We start from the raw sequence: 24525 nt of genomic DNA on the forward strand, positions 1-24525 counted from the left end.
TTTTACATTCCGCTCAAGCCAAGCAACTTAGAAGTTCAAACAGGGATCAAGAAAAACGATTAAGAAATGCAACTATCAACATCCAAAATACACCAAAAGTTCAAATACAAAGAAGAAAAAAAATACCAAATAGGTTGATCTAAGATGGAGCTCCTCTCTGTCTTGCAGCTGTGATAGAGCACCATCAAGAATGAGCTCCCCCTCTCGAAATTTAGCTTTTATACTTAGGTTACATGGTAAAAATCACCATTTTACCCCCATTTAGTAATTAATTTTTATCTATCAATGTAGGCTGGATCTGAATGATCCAACCATACAGATAGAAAGAGGGGATCAAGATGAGCAAATCCATAAAAAATCATCTCAATCGGACTTGAGGATCAAAATTTTATTAATAAATGAATTTTAAACCAATTTAATTCATTGGATTTAAATTCATTTATTTATTCATTTCTTTTTTTAGCATGCCATGACGTGTCGCTCTGTCATTGGCTGGCGCATTTTGAATTCTCTTTTTTGCAGAAAAGTCCTTTAAAAAGTTTGGAATTTCTGCTGGACGCCCCCCAAAAGTAATTGTGTATATGCCCCTTGCGCACTCTCTCTCCTTTGGTTTCTCCTAAAAACATTAAAACAAATATTAAATAATTGCAATAAAACCCTAGAACAGTTTAAATGATATCTTTACGGCTGAAACCATGACTGAGAGCTGTTTTTGAGGGCATCATTACAACTAAAATTTACGAAAAGCCCCTCAAAGTTTGAAAATAATCTTAATACTCATTTTTTCCTTATAAATATATCCTTTTTTCTTCATAAAAATGCATTTCTTCCTCAAATAAATCTCAGAAAAATCCAATAACATCCTAAAAAATCCTAGAAAATTCTAGAAAATTCCTTGATTCATCCCCATACAAATAAATCTTGAAATTAAATATTAAACCTGCCATTTTCATTTAAAAATAATTATTTCAAGCTCAAATAAACCCCTTAAAATTCATAAAATTAACAGAAACTAGGAAAAAATCAGAAATCTCTTGAAAACAGTATTTTCATGTAAATATATGATAACAAACCCTTTTAATCTTGTTAAATGCATTAAATTGTGCTAAATTACTTGAAATAAAAACCGAAATTAGGGTGTTATCAAGATCCAAAAGTTTCGAATTGAAAATACATGAAATAATGTTTTAGATGTTGGATATCAGAATTCAATATCCAACATCAAAAACCGATGTCGTCATCTTCACCCTGAGATGGAGGTGGATGATGACATTGAGACGGATATCGATATCGAATATCATCACTCTATCAACCGTTATCTGATATCGATATCCGATATCCATGTATCGAAAAAAATGGATACCGAAAATTCCCTTTTCGGTATCCAATACAGCGTCCCGATTAAAGTGCACGGACACAGACGGGACGGTTTTTCATTCGTGGACAAAAAATTCATCTCGTCTAGGGGGTATGGGCAAATTTGTGGACGAAATTCGTCCGCAGGAGAAGATATATAGGTTACTTCTCCAAAATCCTTTCATGGAGAAGATATTTGACAGTTATTCTTTTATGGAGTATAAAATCCCTACATCATTCTCAATGAGTAGAAAGTACTCTACATAAAGAATATGATAATTATGATTGTATTTTTTGCTCCCACTGGTCGTCATGTATATTCTGATGGCTCCTTCTTCATTCTCAATGAGACATGAGATTTGATCACTCTATCAAAACTCATATTCTAACTTCAGAATGTTTGCTTCAATCCATAATTGGATTCTGGCAGCTTGCACACTCGGATGAATAATTTTAGGTTGTATCGTATACACCTTCATCCATTTCTTGATTCCATAATCATAGTGTACATCTATGGCGAGAACGATTCCGGTGGGCTGTATCATGGCAGATAGTGTGAACCCTTACTCCATGAATTTTTCCTTTGAACAATTTCAATTTTTCCATCAGCACCTAATCTTTATCAAAATATTACTTACTCGTAATGGGTACCATACCCTTCAGAGTGTCGACCAAGTTCAAAACTTGGTTGTGATGTGTGAACCAAATTCCAGATTCCATATGTTATCGCTCATTCCAAAAGTTGGAATAGCCTCTTCATATGTTAGAGATCACCATCTCTTAGATAGAGTATTTTAACATAACTCAAAAACATGATGTCCAACATTATGATTGAGTTATCCAGTCATTTCTACTCAACATATGAATTTCTTTCAGTATACTTCTGAACAAGTTTAGGACTAACTCCTCATCCAATGAGGTTATGATATTTATGGATCTGAAATTCCTTCCGCAGGACGATGGGATGAGACGATTTTGTCCTATTGGACGAAAAAGTTGTCCGTCTGAAAGACGAGGATGATGGACGGGCAAATGTGGGACGAGGACAATTTGGTTAATTGGATTAAATTCCCAAAATAACGTATGGTTTTTAAATAAAATATGGAAAAGCCATTATTTAATCCCTAATTAATAAATAATATAACAAATCTTAATACATGCCATTCTCATCTTAAATCATTGGATTAAATTGGCAGATTAATGTATGGATTTACAGTAAAACTTGGAAAGGGCAATATTTAATCCCTACTTAGTAAGGTTTATAATCAATTTCTATACATGCCATTCTCATCATATTAAATTCTGTTTATTTTTTAAATTCATTGGGTTTAAATAATAGTTTAACCTCTAATTAGGGTAAATTAAAATTTTCAGAATGGCAACATTAATTGGATTATATTCTCAAAGAATGTAATAAAATTATAGTGAAATGAAAAAATGTCGTTACTGCCCCCCTGCAATGTAATGATTTTTTATTACAAATTAGTCCCTTTGCTATTTAATTAATCAAATTTAATTGTGGAGTTTAATTAATCAAATTTAATTATAAATATGGAAAAAGATCTCATTGGTTCTCTCTGTAGAGTTCATCAGGAGAATGTAATAACCAACAAATTTATACAACTTCTTGGAACCTTAGAGGTAATCCGAATGATATTTAATCGGAATTTATCTGGTCATTAACTTGTAATTGGCGATTATCCCTATAAAAAGATGCCTATTTTATAGACTTTGTAAAACAGTTGCTATATTTGGACAATCAGAGCCAACCCTCAATGGAAACATTATACTTTCTAGGCCACTTCTGGAAGATCTGGTGGATGAGCGCCAAGGAAATTAGAAAAACAACCATATAGAAGATAATAGTGGTGTGGAAAATCCGAAAGTAATCTGAACCCAAGTTTTTTTACCTGTTCTTGAGAGAGAACTCCAAGAAAACCCAACTAAAGCCCTTAAATCATAACAGCTATAGATATTTTTGAAGGGAAAGTTAATTAAATTATGGAGATGTTTTTGGCGTCCATTGATTGGCAGAGAACAGAGAGAAAATGACCTTTGTCCCACAGAATTTCAGAGTTTTTTTGGGAGAGGACGGCAGGAAACCCAATCCAAGTCTCTAAATCATGATGGGTATGAAGGAAAACTAAATATTTCGTAATGAAATAACTGCATGGGTGAAAATCGAGTAGGCAATAATAGTTTTGTTCGCTTGAGTAAAAGTAACAGCAAAAGAGCATCACCAATTCACCATATGGGAAGATGTTTGAACGATGGCTAGTGAAAAGGCAAGGTGAGGTTGAGTCTTGGGAGAGGCCATGAGGTGAAGCGAGAGGACTCTTCAAAACCTGAAATTAATAATAGCCCAAAATTATTCAAGATTAGCACAACAAAAAAATGAATCAAAATAGACGACTTAAAAGGGGAACAAAATTATATGACGAGAGTGTCTCGCATGGAATCAAGTTTGCTTCATCAGGCGCTTTGATCGAGATGTGTCAAGCATGGAAGATATGAAATAAAGATACTATTTCATGGAATGAAATAGAGATACCATCTATGCATTATATGAATATGGAGATGTGTCAAGCATGGAAGATATGAAATAAAGATACCATTTATGCGTTAAATGAATATGAAGTGCTAATAGGTCAGTTTCATGTGTAGGATTTTAAACCAATAAATTTATGGTAAATGAGTGCACGTCCGTCTGCAGTCATCTAAAATGCAAAAGATAAAACGGAACTCTGTTACATGGAATGAATCAGCAAATGAAATAGAGAGAGGGTAACGAAGAATCATAACTTACATTAATCTTTTGAGTGTATCAGCAAATGAAACCTGTCCACTGCGATCATGTTGTTCCCCCTACTCTGTTACATGGAATTGAGAGATTCAGGAAAGGAAACATGCTTACGAAAAGTTGGAAAGCGATAGAACATAACGCACCAGCACTCAAGCTGTCATCATCGTTAGAGTCATCATCGGGAGTCAAAGGAGGCCCATTCTTCACGATGGAACCATGTGCGAAGCATCATGAGCATCGCAATGCTCTCTACATCCAAGCGTGATCTTCGATACATTGTGATGCATCGGCCGACTGAGAAAAGCCGCTCCACCGGTGCGCTGGTCGGACTCACGGCCAGAGATTGGAAAGCATTTTTTGTCAAATTCAGAAAGTACCGCGTCCCAACATCTTCCACTAATATAGAGGATTGTCCTCCTCCTCCCTGCATGGGATGTTTAGATACTTATCTAGCCCTTGCCTTGGCGTTGACCGTGGTCCATGGCGACTACACAGACGCGTATATTGCCGCTTGGACAAAACATATTGTGTCAAATGACGATTTTCCTACAACTCTCCCTGCTCTGAGTCACATTCATCTGCTTTTATAGTAGATGCATAGTCCAAGAGACCACCAAGATAGGAAAGCACACTTTGGCGACATGACAGATGCACAAATCTAATTTAGAGAATGGGTTCAATGTCGCCACTATAGCGACGGTATTATTGCCCCAAACTACCAATGTGTAGTGCATCAACTTGTTATGCATAGCACCACACGCATACTGCAGGGCATCCCGTCATTAAGCATCCAATGATGCCCCTGCTTTGTTCGTAGCCTGCTCAAGGTGATTCTTCAGCTCTGCGACCAATGACTCTACTTCACTAATTGGCAGTTTCTTCGCCGAATATACAAAGTCAGTTCCTTGGCACAGTGGGCCGAGGATGCCCAAGTATTCATCAATCAACATCCAATTCTCCTGACATAGGCCATAATCTTTAGTACGTCGAAAGGAACCTCACATCCCTATGGACCAGAACCTCTCTCTTTGCAATGGCACGCTCTAACATAGTGAAAGTGGAGTTCCACCGTGTTGGGCAGTCAACCTTTATCTTGTTAGAATCCGAGAGCTCAAACATTTTGTACATATCAACATATTTCTCAATACGCTGCGTGGATCCCTGAATGACATTGAAAATGGCTCTCACATGTGAAACTGCTTGTCCTAAAGGTGCAACTGTCACCGCACTATCTTCGTTGACCTGTGAATCGGTTGGGTCATTCGTGTTCAACGGTGTACCAGGGAAAAGATCTCAAACACATAGTGTATTACTTCCAGGAGGTTCTGGATTGCAAATAACCTTGAGTCTGACCTGGACTACGAGGTTCAGCACACGGGCAACGCATGGTACATGTTGGTCCATAGTGCATTGGGGGTTTACAGTCTTCAGTTGATCCACAATGGAGGCCATCATTGTTCTGTTGTTGTACGCATTGTCCGTGATGATGGCACATAGCTTTGACTCGATGTCGTATTCATATGCCACTTCCACGATGATCCTCACTAAGCTCACACCACAATGGGGTCCCTTGATCTGTCGCAGACCAAGAAGAAGCCCACAGAGCTTCCAGTGGGCAGTGACTCTTAGAAGGGCGAGGTTATTTCCGGATGTCCAAGCATCCACGGTAAGTGAGATGCTAGAGATGTCGGCAAACATCTCCACCAGCTTCCCTTGGACTTCTCTGTATATCATTTCACCGTCATCTTGACCGCATCCGGACCAGGGATGTTCCCGACCACCTATGTCCCGTAGAACCACAGTCTTTAGAAAGATTTCTTCTTCACAAGACGCTAAGGAAGATCATTGTCGCAGATGAACCTAACAATCTCTTCCTTCGTCCGTGCCTTGGTGATGCCGCGTAAGTACAACTTGTGGGAGAGTATTTCGTACTAGAGAATGGTTCTCTGCTTCATCTTGAGTCCCTTAATTACATCATGAAATTTATAGTGCATCTTCTCCACAGGTCTCCAAAATATGTTTGTGCTCTTATCTTTATTCCTTTTGATGATGACCTTACGGTGGGGTTCTCTGCTTGACATAGCATGCACTGGTACTTGTCCGGGGCAACTTCAACAAATCGATCTAAAACTTTGGACCGATTGCATCTTCCGCTACGAGTTGAGATGTTGTCATCAACCTGTATTGGGATGCACTCCGCGGACATCGACGGTGTAGCTCTAACTGTCGATTTTGGGGTATAGCAGATGTAGACTCCATTACTCTACCAAGTTAATTCACAAGACACAATCATTTGTATTATACGTGTCACTTACATTTACAATTAAAATCCATTGAACTGGAATTTAAGAAACAAATAAGAATCACAGGAAATAATGCTGTTGTATTACTCTTAGCAACTAACATTTACAATTACCATGGTTGGTTCACTAACATTTATACCAATCCTATAAAATCATAAATCTTTCAAAAAAGGGCAAGCAACTTAACACATACTTAAAAAACATTTCTGATTTTTTAACCATTTAAAGTTTTAATAATCCTAGGACAAATTCAATTAGTTTACTTAAGCACATGCCTTCATAAAGCTTTGTAGAGTCCTTTTCATGATAAATAAAGTCATAACCAATAATATTCCTAAAGTATAATAATACATGCAACTCAAAATTTCAAAACACCACAATCAATATCAAAACTAATAGTATCAAAATTAAACGATACAATTCTTGAAAGAAAATAAATCCACCAAAAGTAGATAATCAGTATTTGAACAATTTTATTCTTATGTCATAAGAACCGGCTCTTAACAAATAACTTATTTAAAACAAAACAAAAATTGACCAACATACAAACCACCAAAGAACATACAAACCATCAAAGAACGCGAACAAGAATGTGCATACCTGATTACAAAAAAATTTCAGTCCCTAAATAGACCACAAGAATGGGGAGCCAAGGCCACTCACCCGGCCGTACCCTCAGAAGGCGAAGACTGCATAAGTCAGAATGAATTAATAAATTAAATTACCACAACATCATTACATTAATTGTCGATTTTACATGGAAGTAGTTCATTCTTAAATTGTCGATTTTAATAATGAAAGATCAAAGTCCTACACATCAGTTCATCCACAACAAACATTAAACTTATATAGAATGAATTAATACGTTTAATTTTTTAGAGAAAAGTACAACGCAAAGAGAAGATAAGCGGGCTACCTCTACCTCTGGTTTATGATTTCAGGAGATAATGCATTAAATGATTTGAGAAGGTATGGCTCCTTATGTATTATCCCAGATATATGAACCACAGAAAAAGAAGAATTAAAATAGGAAAAAGAGCTCATGACTAAAATCAACCGGAGCCATTTAGCCTGCATGTCAAGTTTCATAAATTGAGAAGTGGACGAGGAATAGCAAAACGCAAAAAGCACTACATGACTAAAATCGTCAATTTTAATAATGAATGATTAAAGTCCTACACATCAGTTCATCCAGAAAGAACATTAAACTTAGATAGAATGAATTAATACGTTTAATTTTTTAGAGAAGAGTACAACGCAAAGATAAGATAAGTGGGCTATCTCTACCTCTAGTTTATGATTTCAGAAGATAATGCTCTAAATGATTTGAAAAGGTATGCCTCCTTAGAGAGCCATACCTAAGGCTGACCATTTATCAAATGAGATATAAAAGGCAGTATTATCCAAGATCTATGAACCACATGAAAAATAAGAAATAAAATAGGAAATAGGAAAAAGAGCACATGACTAAAATCAACCAGAGCCATTTAACCTGCATGTCAAGTTTCATAAATTGAAAAGGTGAGATTAGGAGATGAATTAAGGATTTGAGAAGATAATGTGTTAAATTATATTTAAAATGCTCCAACGATAGTAAATAAATAGTGTTCGCTTATATGTCCATCGGATCTACCCTATCTCTTTTTAGAAGTTAGGGTTGAATACACCGAAAATTATTCGCAAATTATTCAGCAAACTAATACAAAAGCAAGGTGTAGAATACATTGGATTACACCGCTCCATAGAATACCGATTTAAAAAAAACAAATAAAGAGAGTGTCGAACAGGTGAAAATATTTCTTTCACAACATACTGGACGTTGGAGAAGTGGTGGAGGATCGCCCACTGCTGGAAAGGGGTGGTCTTCTTCTTCCTTTAGAGAATATTAATATATTATATTTTTTCGTCCGGGACGATTTTTAACCTAGACGGGACGAAAAATCGTCTCATAATTGTTGGACGGGACGGTTTTTTGTCAGTGGACGAAAAATCGTCTCGTCCTTAGTCCATACGCTAACAATGGACTAGGGATTGTCAAACGTCATCCGTCACGTCACACATCACCATGATGGACACGTGACGGATGACGTGACGGTGACGGAATGCATATGGCGTGACAGTGACTGTGACGCGTGACGGGATGTACGTGACGTTGACGTGACGGTGACGGGATACCCCGGACGCGTGACATGACGACAGGTCCGTCACGGATGACGACCGGACGGATTAACATAGTAAAATAAATATTATAAATAATAACATAGTAAAATAAATAATATTATATTTTGAATATGCTTATTAATATAGTAAAAATAAATATTATTATTTCCGTCACCGGTGGCGGTGACAGCGTCATGATGACGCTGACGTGACGGAACGAGGAAGAAGGGACGCATGATGAGTACGTGACGGAATTTTTCAAAATCCTAAGATGTAGGACGCGACTAATTTCGTCCCCTCCTTCATCCATATCCGGGACGATCCGGAACTATAGTCCCAATACCGTCATCCGACTCTGGTATCTAGGGCTGGAGGACGGAAACGGATGACGGAAATAAACGGACGGAATGTATCGAAACGGAATTCCGGTCCGATATCCGTTTTTCACGAAAATTTTCGTCATTTTCGTCATTCGTTTCCGTTTGGTCATCAACAGGTTTCCGTCATTCCTCTGTTCTATCATTCGTCTATTGACGTAAACAGAACGGAACGGGCGCTTCGGTGACGGAAAAGAAACCACCCCCCCCCTCGTGTCTCACGGGAAACACTCTTCCCCACCCCCTTCGGCGGCTCAGCGCTATACATCCGGATCGTCCCGGACGAGGACGGTGGACGAGGACGGGATAAGCTTCGTCCACGTGACCGTCCGGTGAGTCCCCCGGGAAGAAGGATGGGACGATATGTCGTCCGCATCGTCCCGTCCTGCATACCCTGGGACAATGTTTCGATCCGTCCCAAGGCCCTGGGATGAAATTAAAATGAAAAAATGAAAAATCATCGCGCCTGCCCTAGGTTTTTAGAAATCGCATTGGCGGGACTGCGTGTCTGCGTATTGGTGTCTGGCGACTTGCCAGTGGCGAGCACATTCTTGGCTTGGAGAGGTGGAACCAACCTGCTGGAGCACGAATCGGCGAGTTCGACGTCTTCTTCAAGATCCTTCGAGCTCGTGACAGGGACGCGGAATCGTGCCGGCAAGGTACGTATGTATTGGTATTTCTATCCGATTTTTCTTTAGTTCTTTCTATCTAAAGTTTGACCTATCTATGTATCTATCTGTCGATCTTTCCTTCTATATATCTAGCTATCTATCTACCTATCTGATTTTCGTTTTATATATCTATCTATTTATGTACTTTTCTCTTTGGATCTCCCTCAAACTGTCATTTTAATTTGTTAATTTTCTCTCTCGATCTCTCTCAATCTCACGTTTTAATTTGTTAATGTTCTCTCTCGACCTCTCTCAAACTCTCTCGATCTCTCTCAATCTCTCATTTTAATTTGTTAAATTTCTCTCTCGATCTCTCTCAAACTGTCGTTTTAATTTGTTAATTTTCTCTCTCGGTCTCTCTCAATCTCACGTTTTAATTTTTTAATGTTCTCTCTCGATCTCCCTCAAACTGTCGTTTTAATTTGTTAATTTTCTCTCTCGATCTCTCTCAATCTCATCCATGTTTGTGCCTGGAAGAATGAGGATGGGTTTATCGTTGCTGATGGCGGGCCGATGATGTGTGTCTTGGAAATCAGATGAAAAGGCCAGATAATGAAGCAAAATTGTCCACAGGCGGTCAACGCTATCAGTTTGATTACGATTCCGATAATGAATCAAATTATTCATTATCGGAGATACTGACTCTCCTTGGTTCTTTTTCGACGATTTGGGGTTTAGCTTGTGGTGGACGAGGATGAATTTGTTGTCATCACCGCCATCCCCGGATCGACCCATGTTTGGGCTCGAACGAATGAGTTTTAGCAATGATTGTTCAGTATTAACCGATGGATGGTTGTGATGAGGATGACAATGATTTCATCATATAATGGGGAAACTGTCATGATAGTATGTGAAGACGTCGGCTAAGCATTTGTAGACATCTTGTTTCATTGATGAAGTCAATTTCCATAGAGTATTTCAATATATTTGGCTTCTGAATTCTCATTATTATTCTGTTTGAATGAGTACTTTGCTAGAAATCTAATTTTTTGAATAAATACGTGACCACATATAACTCCATCCAAAATGAATTGCAATAAACATCTGAGTATATCATCATTATCTGCAGGTCGGTGCAGGCGTAGGGGTTGGCTGCGGCGTGTCCTTTCTTCTAAGAAGCGGTGCTTGATTACTACGTGTCCGGTACTGTTTCTACTTCTTCTATGTGTGCACATTGGTTCATCTGTCCTTCTCATATTTCTGTGTGTGGATACCCTTCCCTTTCTCCTCGATCTGGGCTTCCCTTTCTATCTTTACCTCTCCGACTGTCTGAAACTTTTTTATCTACGCATCTCTCTACTTATCTACCTCTCTAAATTACTCTCTTTTATTCTTTCTCTTTCTCTCCTCGATCTGGGTTTTCCTTTCTATCTACGTCTCTCCTCGACTGTCTGAAATTTTTTTCCTCTACACATCTCTCCACTTATCTCTCTCTCTAAATTTCTCTCTTTTATTCTTTATCTCTTTCTCTCTTCGCTCTCTGGTTCGCTCTCTATCTACTTATCTCTCCATCTCTCTGAAATTCTTTCTATCCAGGTATCTCTCTACTTATCTCTCTCTCTAAATTACTCTCTTTTATTTTCTTTATCTCTATCTCTCATCAATTCTACATCTACATCTCTCTGAAATGTATCTCTCCGTCTCCCTATATCTCTTTCTATCTACGCATCTCTCTACTTATCTCCCTCTCTAACTCTCTATCTTTTATTTCTATTACCTGCAGGTTTTTTAACTCAACGTCGACTAGTTTTGCGCAAGGGCGATGGATGGGGGCACGACGTCCGCCTCATCCTTCCGTCCCAGTTCCTCAAAAATGATATTATTTTCTCTTTCACCCACACTGTTTCTGGACCTTGTTCTTTCAACATTTAATCTCTTTTAATGTGGCGAGCACTTTGAAAGTTGGGCAATTGTTCTGAATTTTAAAATTATTATGAAATTTCCTTAGCTTCGTTCTCCAGTGCGAAACGCAAATGAATGATAAATCACTGAAAACCTTGAGTGAGATTGTAATATCGTATATAATTATCAATATTACACTACTCATGACAGAAATCTAAGAGATTTCTGTATTATCGGATTTAGGTAAATTAAAACAACATGAGTTTTGATTTCTTATTTATCTAAATATTTTCGTGGAGTTGAAGTTCAATGCCACCTTTATGTAAATGAAATAGTAAATAGAGGAATGCAAATTACTATTAACATAAATTAATACTAAAAAGGGGCTGATGAGCACAATTTATTAAAAATCAGCCTATATTCGTGTTCAATCTCAATGGCATTCTCGCAGAGAAAAAAAATTATGATTAACATCAATTAATGATGAACACAATTTATTAATAATCAGACTATCTCTTCAAGAAAAAAAAAAGAATAAGCAGACTACATTCATGTTTAATCTAAATGGCATTTTCGCAGTGAAAAAAACAAAAAAAAATTCGTCCAATTCAATCGTCCACCGTCCAGACATCCCGGACGGACGAAGTTTTCGTCCAATGAGACGAAAAGTTGTCTCGTCCGGGGTTCTCCGGACGAAAGTTCGTCCCAGGTTTCGTCTAGGGACGACAGACGGACGAAAACTTCGTCCCCGGACGAAACCTTCGTCTCGTCCGCGTCCCGGATGTATACTCAGCGCTCTCCCCCTTCGGAGCTCTTCAGTCTCTCCCCTCTTCTCCAAACCCCTTCGGCGTCTGTCGCGGCTCTAAGTTTTATCTTCCCTCTTCTTCCGGAGCCCCTCTCCCCCTCTCCGTATCTCGCCCCTCTCCCTCTCTCCGTTTGTCCCTTCTCTCCCTCCCGAAGCATCTCACCTCCTCTCTCCGATCATCGCATCTATCCCTCTCCCCCCTGAATCAGATTGCAGATTTTGTGATGCATCTTGGAGTCTTGAAGAAGGAGAATAGAGAAGAAGACAAAGGCGTGCTGTATAGAAGAGATTAGGGCGTTATTGTTTTGCCAGCGCTGGGATCAGTCGCCGGCATCTGTAAAGAACCCTCAATTGCCTTCCCCAAAGAAGCCTTCCTCTCCAGATCTTGCCACAGGTCGATGCCTGCTGTGCACACGACTGCAATCCCAGGAAACAATCCGCATAAGAAGAAGAAATTGACGAGATTTGAAGAAGAAATTTGACGAAATAAGCGAGATTTGAAGAAGAAATTTGAAGAAATAAACGAGATTTGAAGAAGATAACGAAGAAGAAGGAGAGGTTTGAAGAAGAAATTTGAAGAAGAAGAAGAGGTTAGAAGAAGCAATTTGAAGAAGAAGAAGAGATTTGAAGAAGCAATTTGAAGTTGTGGAGTGAACCTCCGGCTCCGGCGAAGGAAAGAAAATTCTGACAAACATTTTCGTCAACTGATACTGTCATCCGTCGTTTCCGTCATTCGTCCGTAATTTTCGTCCTCCGTCATTCGTCACAGATGACGGATGACTAATGACGAATGACTGATATAGAACCGTTCAGTCATCCTACAATTGATGCGAACGAAAACGGATGCCGAACCAGAAGTGATGGATGACGAAATCGTCATCCGTCCTCCGGGCCTACCGGTATCGGATAGACTAGAAGGACGCCCTAATGCACTACAACTCTTTCTCTATAAATACAGGCCGACGGCCCGATTTTAGACTAGTCATGAGCCGCCACTGCGCAATCCACAAGAAAGGCTAGATCTCACCGCTCGTGTGTCGATGAAGGGTCGTTTCTCTGCGAATAAACTCTGTTTGATTGTCGTTGCTGCGGTTTACCTCTCATAATCATTCGCTGTTTTTGATTTTCAAGGATTGCCGGCGCTGTTTTTCTGATCAACTGACTTCTGGAGTCCAGTTTTTCCGGTTCCATCTTCTTTGAAGTTGCTTTGATCTTCAATGGGTGTTTAAAGCGGATTGTTTCTAGTGATCTTCATCAGGATGATGCTAGTATTCTTGGTCCGTGTTTCTGAATCTATGTGAATGACACGGTACTTCCAAATATCTGACTCTACGAATGCAATTCTGCCGATGTTCTTTTGTACTTCGAGATTACGCGAGCTGTCCGAGTTCCTAAATGTTAATTTATTCTCTTTACTCACAATCCTCATCTCTTCCCGACAGCATATGTTGTCATTTCTTTTGTTTATCGAGACAAGTACTGTATTATCTTTTTGTTCGAAAAGTTATTTGTTTTATTTTGTTGATGTTGCGGTCCCGATCATCTGTTGAGATGTGATGATTAAATTAATCGGTCCGTGTTTCAGAACCAATGTGACTGAAAATTAATACCGACGTCTGATCCAACAGATCGATCCTCACCTCAATTTCATATTTCTTTCCCGTCAATGATTTCACGATCCCGCTCATCATCACTTTGGCTAGAATTGTCAAGAACTTTTCTCGAATGCCTCTTTTCAATCATAGTTTAATTATTTTCTGATCTCTGAAGTTTCATTTCAACGGATTTCCTCGACATAGAACTTTTAACCGCCCTGACCACATCTATCTAACTTTGTAGCGAATTATTATACAAATATTTTCGATTTACATGGGAAATTTCGCTACCGAGAAGTTAAACCAATCACCAACGCAATTGAAGATTTCGAATAGAGTACTGTTGCATAATGTATAATACAATAAACGCCTGAAGAACGTTAAATCTCATTAAATAACAATCAGCCACGGCGAGTCTCACGAGGTCAACGCTATCGGGAGCAGCCACAGCCGTCCGATCGATTATGGATTTACGATCGAGCGGTTGGTCCGATGGAGTTTCGAAATAAAAGGTTCTTGAATCTCTAGCTCTCCGCCGTTCAGCGCGGAGACCCATCAGCTTCGAAGGACTGAAAGAAATCCATGATCGAGCGATCCGCATTGGCGCAGCGAGGTGTGGCCATTAAATACTCAGCGTGATTCCTTCTTTCACTGGACTCTTCTTGGTTTTCCGTTCAATTAGGCGCTTCTAATGCAGACTCTGAGTCATCTGACTTCTCCTTGCTTTTGGAATCTAATTAGCTTTATTTAGCTTTGCGCAGCGATTAATTTTGTCGTGATCTTCCGTGCTTGAGAAGATAAAGCCATTTTTCATTGGATTTATCGGACGAATTTAATTCAGCCGTAAGATCGAATTCATACCCATAATTTGGTAACATTTTAGTTGCCAGTTTCTAACGTGCTGCATGATCGCCGGTTATTTGATTAGGCACGAATTAACGAGATTGCATTATGTTCTTCCAAGAATGAATGGGATGGAATTAACTTAGTTATAGTCCCCGACAGATTAATTTAGGATTGCGTTCGTGGGTAATTTTAGGACCATTAGTCTTATATCCCTTTTCACTGGAACAAGTAACTTCCAAACGTAAGAGACCGTTTTTAGATTTGGAACGAATTATCGAGATTGCATAATGTTCTTCCAAGAATAAATGAAATGTAATTAACTTAATTATAGTCGCTGAAGAATTAATTTAGGAATGTGCTCTAGGGTAATTTTAGATCCACGAATCTTATATTCCTTTTCAGTGGAACAAGTAACTTCTTAACCTAGGAGACCAACTGTATCAGGGATTAACAAATTACTTCCAGAATGTGATTGTAGCGACCGAGCGAATTGAAACAAAGTGATGCTTTTGGAGATCAGTGATTATTCAATAAACTGTGATAGATTTATGGCCAGGGAAATAATTTTTTTGAACTAAAGTCTTGCCCGAAATCAGCAGAATTTGTGGAACTGGATTCCTACGAGAGTTCGGAATGGCCGCTACTCTTGTTAACAATAAACGTAAAAACGCCCTAATTAGATTTTGGAAACCTCTAACAGTGTCTATGGACCGGAGGTTATTCCTTCCCATCCTCTTTGAATTTTCTAGAACCTAAAATCCCCTGACTTTTGACGTGGACTGCCACTTCTTATTTTGAAGACTTTCCTACTAATTTACCGAAATTTATTTTAAAATTCACCAATATTAGAAATGTGTTTTTTTTGTTTTTTAAATTTTGCATTATTTAAGCGCAACTAGTCAGCACTTAAGCATGATGGATCATACTCATTCGAATGGTTGCCAAGTGCCTGAAGACCAGCAAACGAAGGTAATTCCAAAGCTCTATTTCTGTTCAAGTGAAGACCATTATCTTTTCCCTCTCACTCCTTTTTACAACAGATTGATGAAATCCGAAAGCTGTTGGGACCGTTGCCAGAGAAATCGTCAATCTATTGCTCTGATGAGTGTATTGCGCGATACTTAGTAGCCCGGAATTGGAATGTCAAGAAGGCACTCAAAATGCTTAGAGAAACCTTAGCTTGGAGACTCCATTACAAGCCCGAGGATATCCGCTGGGTAAAAAAAAATCTATTTCAAATTCCACAAATTAAGTTTTGAAAATACCTTTTTCTCCGAATATTTCCTTTGATACTTGCCGCCCGAAGAATTGTGTATTTCTTGTTCTTACTGGATTGTGTAATTATTCTTCCATCATACTTGTCTTTCAATCAGTATCTAGTCATTTATCTTTTTCCAATACTTTCCAGTCTTATCCACCAGTGAAACACTTGTCACCAACTAACCAGTTGTGTTATTCTTATGCTAAATGTATTATATCCCATAGTAAGGTTAAAAATTACTTAAATTACTTCTGTCATCTTTAGGTTCTAACCAGTGATTGGTGATTTAATTTCTTCAATCTTTTCCACTAGTTACCCACTGATCCCATATTGCTTGGTGTAGGAAGATGTTGCCGAAGAGGGGGAAACAGGGAAGATCTACAGAACGAGCTTAAAAGATAGGTACGGAAGGAGTATTCTCGTCATGAGGCCGGGGTACCAGGTTCGTCGCATTTGTACTTTAAACTTATTCTTTTTCCTTCGTCTCATTGATATAGTTTGCAGAATACAAAATCAGTCAAAGGGCAAATTAGGTACCTGGTTTATTGCATGGAGAACGCAATTATGAATTGTGAGCCGGGCCAGTCTCAGATGGTTTGGTGGATTGATTATGATCGATACAAGGTGTCTAATATCTCCTTTAAGGCGACCAAGGAGACTGCATACGTGCTGCAAGAACATTACCCAGAGAGGCTCGGCGTTGCCATTCTGTTCAATCCCCCCAAATACTTCGAGCCTTTTTGGAAGGTGTGATTACTCTCTCTTCCTCTCGCTCTATATATATTATAAACGTATAAATAGTTATTCCCAAGCCTTTGAAGTTGTTAATGGGCTTCCACAACAAGGCGCTGATTATCCGTTTTCCACTTTTCATCTCCAATTTCCTTGTGGCTTCAAGAACAATCTTTCTTGAACCCTTTTTCTCTCTTCTTCTTGCTCTGATTCCTAAGGCTTTAATAACCACATTCCATGATCGTTCCCTTTCTCTCTTCCTCTGATTTCTATGAATTTACTAACCATCTTCATTGATTCATCTCTCTCTCTCAGTCTAATTCATTTCCCTCTCTCCTTATTCCTTGAGCCATTATAATATTTGATGGGCTTTTATCTGTAGCAACCATTCATCTATCTCTCTAGCATAAACCCCCCTCTGGATCAGTAAAATCTAGGATCATCACGATCTGATTGCTGATTAATTTCTGATTGCGAAGGCAGTTTCTTTCTGCAATTGCAGTTGGCCAGGCCCTTACTAGACGTAAAGACCCGGGAGAAGGTGAAATTCGTCTATTCAGACGACCCTACCACCACAGAGATCGTTCAAGACTTGGTGGGTATCGACAGTTTTGACTCCTTTGATGAATACGCCGCTCGTCTCCGCTTCGATTTTGATGAATACTCCGCAAGGATGCGAGAGGACGATATCAAAGTTTCCTTGTTTTGGAAAACAAAACAAGTCAACGGGTCTGTTCTTCCAAGTTTCTCTGACTTTGATGAGGATTCAGAGGAATCCTCCAGGAGAAATGGAGTGGTTGGCTCGGAGATCAAGTCTGAAGGAGAAATTGTTGAAATTAATGGACACGGGTGAAACCGTCTAGGAAGGTACCCAAACGTGAATTAAAAACATTAGCGACCGCTTTAAGAATTTACTTGTGTACTTCAAGTATTGCTGTATTTTATGTGTATGCACCCTTCCAATTTGATCATATTTATCTGTTGTAGATTTTTTTATCCAAATTTCCTTCTTAGTTATTCTTGGTCAACGATAAGGTGTCATATTAATTGTGTGTCAGCAATCCAATCGTGAATCTCCCGATAAGCAAAAACGCTTGTAGCCACTTAATTAAAATATTCCTGGGTTTTAACGAGCACTTTACTTTCTGGTTTCATTGTGATTTGTGACGTTCAATGTGTTCATATAGTTTATTAAACGCCAAAGAGTCGGATATTCCCTTGATAATTTAAGTTCGTCGACTAAGAAAACAGCAATTGGGTGTCTCCAGCAAGGTCAACAGAATCGGGCAAGGCGGTCTGATGACAGCCGTCCGATCAATTGTGGGTTCACGATCATGTGATCGTAAAGTAAAGTAATATAGTTCCGAAATAAAAGCTTCAAGCATCTCAAAATCACTCCAGCGATCAGCGTGGAGGTCGATCCAGTTCGAAGGGCTGACTCTGGTGCCGAGCGATCCGCCATCGACGCAGAAGGTGCGTATTTAAACACATATATATCTTTTTCTCTTTCTTCCGTTCTTGGTTATCCGCTCTATCCGGCGATTTTAACGAAGACTCTGCAAGCAATTCCCGATATACTTTGATTCTCGAGTTCAATTAGATCTTGTAGGTTTCGTTCTTTTGATAATTCTTGTGTTTGGGGATTTTAATCATGATTTAAGGTTGTCGAAATGAAAAAGTGACGATTGTCGTCCATGGGAATTATCGTGGCAATTCAATATAGCTGGTCGGTCCTATTCAAACCCATTTTGGGCAGATAGGATTTATTACTTTTTGCATGCTGCCTATTGCCCTTTTTTGGATTTGGTAAAGAATTAAGGGGGTTTTTATGGTGGCTCGATGACAGTCTTTTAACGATCCTCTTATGGATCAGCGAAAACAAGTTGCTTCTAGCACAGACTGAAAAGGGTGATGGATCAATTTTGGTACGAGTTCATGGGTAATTGTTGGTTATCTGTGTAGGTGTAATCCTTTTATGTTACTCTTAAGTGGAGTGACTTAGTCTCATCTACAGGGTGATTCAGAGGAGTCTATGATAACTAGATATCAGACATGATCATACTTAATAAACGAGTTGAAAAAGGGCTAACTGAATACTGAAGTAAAATTTGTAAAATATTTCATACTGGTCATTCCAAAAAAATTTAGACGGATTCAAACCTAGCAATGCAAATTTTACTACACCACAACCGCCTTTTCCAAGACGCAATTATGTTTCAACCATAGTTCGGGATAACTTAGAGGCTGGTTTGCTACTAAACAACATGCTCTAGACCATTTAACACGCAAAGGAGATGGATATTATCTATCTAGATTTCAAAGTTCTTTAACCGTCGTTCGAGAGTGAAAGATAAAATGTACCAATATTACTCTTAAAATTGTTGGCATGAAGTTTTAATTTTTATTTTGTCGATTTCACTACTAATGTCGCGAGAAAAAGCCTGATTTTATGTAGACATCTTGGCCTATTTTTTTTGAATTTTGTATTATTGTTAGCGCAACTTATCAGGGATTGAACATGAATCCGAGAGATCACCATTCTAATGGTTGCTCATTGACTGAGAACAGCAAGCCAAGGTGAGTCCAAGACATTATATGTATCATTAAATGAATATAATGACTTCATCTTGATGCCTTCTTTCTCTTTTCCGTCTCTTTCCATTTTACCACTGATTATCGAGATCAGAAAGCTTTTGGGACCACTGCAGGAGAAATCATCAATTATTTCCCCGATGATTGTATTGCACGATATTTGGTGGCCCGGAATTGGAATGTCAACAAAGCGATCAAAATGTTAGAGAAACCTTAGCTTGGAGACTCCATTACAAGCCCGAGGAAATCCACTGGGTAAAAAAAATATTTTCCAAATTTCACAAATCATGATTCAAAAAATACCCCTATCCGTAGAGTAGTTCTTTGTACAAAATTATTTCAACAGATTCATCTGGGAAAACCTTTACCATTCTGGCTGTGTTCTCAACAGTTGGTCAAGAAATGAACAAAGCAAATCTTATTGCATCATGCTGGCCCTGATATTTGTTTTCAACAAATGTTCTGGGTTGGCTAAGCAGAGCTGCGAGCCACCACACTCCCTGGTTTTGGGTCTAAGCTTTGTAGCCAACTAATTGGTTTCAAGATTTTTTTCCCAAACTTCGATTATCCTTCTATCATATTTGGGTCTCAACAGGAGGCTCGGGATTTGATAGTGTCCTGCCTTGATCTGTACTTGAGACGACAAAGAATCAAACAGGTACTCCAAACCAAAAATCCAGAAGATGATCTAGTCTTGATTCAAATTGCAACCAGAGAAAAAGAAAGAAGAAGAATTGAGCAAGAGTAGGAATAAGCCTTGTGCGATTAGGAGATCTGCTGTCCCAGCCTCAGCTGCTCTCGGCTCTCTGGATGGGGAATAGTTCTTGAGTTCTTGAATGAACCAAGAACTCCTGCCAGACTAGCATTTATCGGATCACGGCACGGCCCCATTTATGTTCATGTGCTGCTGCCAACCTGTTTTGCTGAATCTTTCTCCTCTGATAGGTTCTGGTAAAGAACCTAGCAGGATCATTTTTCTCAGTTTTTTTCCTATATTTTCCTCCTCCGTTTGTTGATCCCCCTTGGCTGATGCAGGAAGAAATCGCAGAGGAAGCAAAAACAGGGAAGCTTTTAAGAACAAAATTAAAGGACAGGTACGGAAGGAGGTTAGTCTCTATAAACTATTATAATTCAGTATCTTTCATTGTGCCATTGCCGATAGTGTGAATGTGGTATGGTTTATAGAATACAAAATCAGTCAAGGGGCAAATTAGATACCTGGTTTATTGCATGGAAAATGCAATTATGAATCTCTGCAGCCCGGCCAGTCACAGATTATTCTGTTGGATTGATCATGATCGATTCAAGCTGTCTGATATCTCCTATAAAGCCACCATGGAGACTGCGCATGTGCTGCAAGAACATTACCCAGAGAGGCTCGGTATCGGTATTCTGTACAATCCCCCCAAAGTCTTTGAGCACTTCTGGAAGGTGTGATTATTCTGTCTTTCGATCCTTCTCTCGCTATAAATACTCTTAATGCTTAATCTTCATCATGATTAACGAAGCCCTTGTTTACCAGCAAATAGGGATCGGCATGCGTCATTCGTCACGTCACGTGTCATTGTGAGGGAAACGTGACGGATGACGCGAGGGTGACGGTGACGGTTTTAGGGTCCGTGACGGTGACGGATGCCGAAGTGGTCGTGACGGGAACGTGATGATGATGGGGTGTCCATGAGGCGTGGCCCGCCACGGATGATGGCCGTGATGGAATTTTTGAAAAGTTCAAATAGATAGAAAATACATATAAAAATCATTATTTTTAATCTTTCTGACGGCTGAGATTTTGCCACATGACATGGACATTTTGATTTCCTGGCATTTTGTAGAGAAGTCCCTGTTTTTTTCTCGCCCAAACTGACACCACCTATAAATAATTGGAGATGCCCCCTCATTAAGGTTTTATTCACGTCACTGGTGACAGTGACGCCGTCACGGTGACGGGCATGTGACGGGACGCCCTATGGAGGGACGCTGACGGGAACGTGATGGTTTTTTTTTGCATATGCTGGGACATGTGATGGGACGGTGACATGATGAAAGTTTCGTCACGTCACCATCCGTCACGTTTTGTCATCCATTCTGTCACGTCTGGAGCATCACGTCCCATTCGTGGCGTTCCCTATCAGCAAATTTGAGCTATTCAGGTGTATGTGTATTCCTACTCATTCTTCAATGTTATGCCATTATAACCTTTCTTTGTGACTTTATTTTTAGACAAATAAAGCCCAGATATGATGGAAAAGGTGAATACTATCAAAGGAGACCAAAATGATCTTAAAACATAAAGAGCAGTTTAGGGTGTTTACGCCCCAACTCCCCGTTTAGTTCATATCATCTTTATTTCTCAATACTTCATACCCACCGTGAATAATTCTCTCACACATGATTTAGCTCCATCATGATATAGATATATATTAATGTGATATTGTCAATGGTCAGTAATACTACTAGTTTTTGAGTTTTCTCCGAAATTTATGTCCTATTTCTATTCCTTTGAAATACTTCATTCATGAAATAATTTGGTTATGATGCATAAATAAAGATTAGTTTGAATACTCCGACATCACATCATAGTGGACTAGAACATAAAAAATACTCTTAGTTGAGAGTTTTCACAGAGTTACCAGTAAAAAAAAAGGGTTAATATCACGTGACAGTCCAAACCACGTCGAAAGTCTGCGATCTAACCATAGCTTTTTTTTTGGTACGGTATATCCCAAACTCACTAAGTCGTCTGCGATATATCCGGGTGATGACATGGAGTCCATCATGGCTGCCAGGTGGATCGTCGACCAGTTTTTGACCTGGCGGAACCCACTTGGCACCCACGCTTGACTCCACGTCATCACCGGGATATGTCGACCTGCCAAGGGTTTTCCAGTAAGAGAGAGAGGGGCATTCTAGAGAGAGAGAGAGAGAGGTGGGCTAGAGAGAGAGAGAGAATGAGAGAGAGGTTCTAGAGAGAGAAAGAGAGGTATTCTAGAGAGAGAGGCATTTTTTAGAGTGAGAAAGGGAGAGAGAGGCACTCTAGAGAGACCCGACCAAATCGTATCGCGCGAGAGAGTGCGGGAAATTTATGAACAGAGAGTGGGGGGGGGGGAGAGAGAAAGAGAGCAAGAATGCAGTCCGAGAAAGAACGTCTCCCGGGGTACGTTTCTCATTCTAAGAATGCATTCTTGCCAGAATGCAACACGAGAAGACGTTCCAGAGATCGGCGTCTTGGTATAAGTTCGTGGAAGAAGTACCAGAAAGAAATTCCTTGAAAGAACATGGAAGTCTCATCTGCGAAGATCGTCGTTCTCCTCGTAAATCTGCAACGAAGTCGAAGAGATCGTAGAAATCTCGTCTCCGAAAATCGTCGTTCTCCTTGTAAATCTGCAACGAAGTCGAAGCGATCGGAGAAATCTCGTCTCCAAATATCGCCGTTCTTCTCGTAAATCTAGAAGGAAGAGGAAGAAATTTGAGAAAGCTGGCTGCGAATATCGTCGTTCTTCTCGTATTTCTGTAACGAAGTGGAAGAGATCTTAGCTCAGGTGGCGAAGAGTGACGTTCTTCTCGCCAATCTACAACGGAGCAGAAGATATCTGAGTTATTCTGAGGCAGAGATCGTCGTTCTCCTCAGAAATCTACGATGAAGCCGAAGAGACCTGAGCAATGCTGCAGCGAAGATCGTCGTCCTCATCACGAATATACAACGAAAATGAAGAGACCTGAGCAATGCGGCTGCGCGGATCGTCGTCTTCATCGCAAATCTACTCCAAAGCGGAAGAGTGATCCAAGAAATCATCGTTGTCCTCATCGCAAATCTACTCCGAATTGGAAGAGTGATCTGAGAAATGCGGCCGCGAAGATCGTCGTGCTCATCGCAAATTAACACCGAAGAAGAAAAGTGATCTCAGAAATGCAGCAGCGAAGATCGTCATGCTCATCGCAAATTAACACTGAAGTGGAAGATTGATCCGAGCAATGCGTCAGCAAAGATCATCGTCCTCATCGCAAATTTACAAAAAAGTGGACGATCGATCTGAGCAATCATGCTGCGAAGATCGTCGTCCTCATCGCAAATCTACAACGAAGAGGAAGATTGATCCGAGCAATGCGTTAGCGAAGGCGTTCACATTCCCCATCGCCACGTCATCTCCGCCGCCCTCCGCCCCGACATCCCATAACTGCTGCCGCGCCGCCCGAGCGCCGCCAACCTCCCCCCTCATCAGCATCCTCCACAGGACGGCAGACGGCGCCGAGCCGGCAGCCACCTCTGCTGCCGCCGGTGCGTCACCGGCGCGGCAGAGCGCGTCGACCACACAGCTGTAGTGCGCTGCGCCCGGGTCGAGGCGATGCTCCGACCGCATCCTCTGCAGCAGCCGCAGCGCCTCGTCCATGCGCCCGGCGTGGCTGCAGGCCATCAGCGCCGCCAGGAAGGTGACCGGATTCGGCCACGTCATCTCCCCGAACAGCGCCAGCACCTCGCCGGCGTGGCCGTTGACGGCGCAGCCAAAGATCAGAGCCGTCCATGTGGCGGCTTCGCGGGTCGGACAGCGGTCGAACAGAGCCCGGGCCTTGTCGATCGCGCCGCACTTGGCGTAGAGGTCGATCAGGGAGTTGGTGAGGAAGAGGTCGGGAGGGGTCGAACGGCAGATCGAGAAGGCGTGGAGGGAGGAGCTGAGGCGGAGGGCGGCAAGGTGGGCGCCTCTCTCTAGCCTGTACTCTCTCTCTAGCCCGCCTCTCTCTCTCTCTCTCTCTAGAATGCCCCTCTCTCTCTTACAAGAAAACCCTTGGCAGGTCGACATATCCCGGTGATGACGTGGAGTCCAGCGTGGGTGCCAAGTGGGTTCCGCCAGGTCAAAAACTGGTCGACGATCCACCTGGCAGCCATGATGGACTCCACGTCATCACCAGGATATATCGCAGACGACTTAGTGAGTTTGGGATATACCGTACCAAAAAAAAAGCTAATGTTAGATCTCAGACTTTCGACGTAGTTTGGACTGTCACGTGATATTAACCCAAAAAAAAAAAGAGTACCTCAACGATTCTGGCAAATAGATGTACTTGTGATATAAAATGAAATTTATGATCCTGAAATTGGATTTATATCGTAGAACAACATAAAAAAATTACACTTCAAATCTTAATTTTGAAACATACAAACATTAATGAAGTACAATGAATCGGA

General features: G+C 40.3%; 2 protein-coding genes and 1 long non-coding RNA gene across 4 annotated transcripts; all 3 read left to right on the top strand.

Annotated features, from left to right (window-relative positions):
- Positions 1 to 9509: 9509 nt before the first annotated feature.
- On the top strand, positions 9510 to 11533 carry LOC144704656 (uncharacterized). The gene is made up of 3 exons (XR_013581883.1): positions 9510 to 9658; positions 10740 to 10813; positions 11394 to 11533. It is a non-coding gene; the product is annotated as an uncharacterized LOC144704656 (long non-coding RNA).
- Positions 11534 to 12366: 833 nt separating this feature from the next.
- On the top strand, positions 12367 to 17805 carry LOC144704849 (uncharacterized). Of its 2 annotated transcripts, none has more exons than XM_078577406.1 (6): positions 12367 to 14525; positions 15649 to 15727; positions 15799 to 15975; positions 16363 to 16461; positions 16524 to 16766; positions 17254 to 17805. In XM_078577406.1, exons 2-6 carry the CDS (start codon positions 15671 to 15673, stop codon positions 17602 to 17604), a joined length of 927 nt encoding a protein of 308 aa, XP_078433532.1. In that variant the 5' UTR covers positions 12367 to 14525; positions 15649 to 15670; the 3' UTR covers positions 17605 to 17805. The 2 variants fall into 2 exon arrangements, with proteins under 2 accessions (XP_078433532.1, XP_078433534.1); XM_078577408.1 differs by having other exon boundaries at positions 15658 to 15727.
- Positions 17806 to 18050: 245 nt separating this feature from the next.
- LOC144704457 (uncharacterized) lies at positions 18051 to 21149 on the top strand. The gene is made up of 5 exons (XM_078576885.1): positions 18051 to 18071; positions 18113 to 18224; positions 20379 to 20449; positions 20529 to 20774; positions 20866 to 21149. Exons 1-5 carry the CDS (start codon positions 18051 to 18053, stop codon positions 20911 to 20913), a joined length of 498 nt encoding a protein of 165 aa, XP_078433011.1. The 3' UTR covers positions 20914 to 21149.
- Positions 21150 to 24525: the final 3376 nt, after the last annotated feature.

The sequence above is a fragment of the Wolffia australiana genome, chromosome 6, assembly GCF_029677425.1.
Source record: "Wolffia australiana isolate 7733 chromosome 6, ASM2967742v1".
NCBI classification, from domain to species: domain Eukaryota; kingdom Viridiplantae; phylum Streptophyta; class Magnoliopsida; order Alismatales; family Araceae; genus Wolffia; species Wolffia australiana.

Bases quoted from the DNA above. Each gene is read 5' to 3' on its own strand.
- LOC144704457 (XM_078576885.1), top strand. From the start codon at position 18,051: ATGACAGCCGTCCGATCAATT. The intron at 18,225-20,378 runs GTGCGTATTTAA...TGGCTGATGCAG, and splicing joins ATCCGCCATCGACGCAGAAG to GAAGAAATCGCAGAGGAAGC. The intron at 20,775-20,865 runs GTGTGATTATTC...CTTGTTTACCAG, and splicing joins TCTTTGAGCACTTCTGGAAG to CAAATAGGGATCGGCATGCG.
- LOC144704849 (XM_078577406.1), top strand. From the start codon at position 15,671: ATGATGGATCATACTCATTCGAATGGTTGCCAAGTGCCTGAAGACCAG. The intron at 15,728-15,798 runs GTAATTCCAAAG...TTTTTACAACAG, and splicing joins CTGAAGACCAGCAAACGAAG to ATTGATGAAATCCGAAAGCT. The intron at 15,976-16,362 runs GTAAAAAAAAAT...TGCTTGGTGTAG, and splicing joins AGCCCGAGGATATCCGCTGG to GAAGATGTTGCCGAAGAGGG.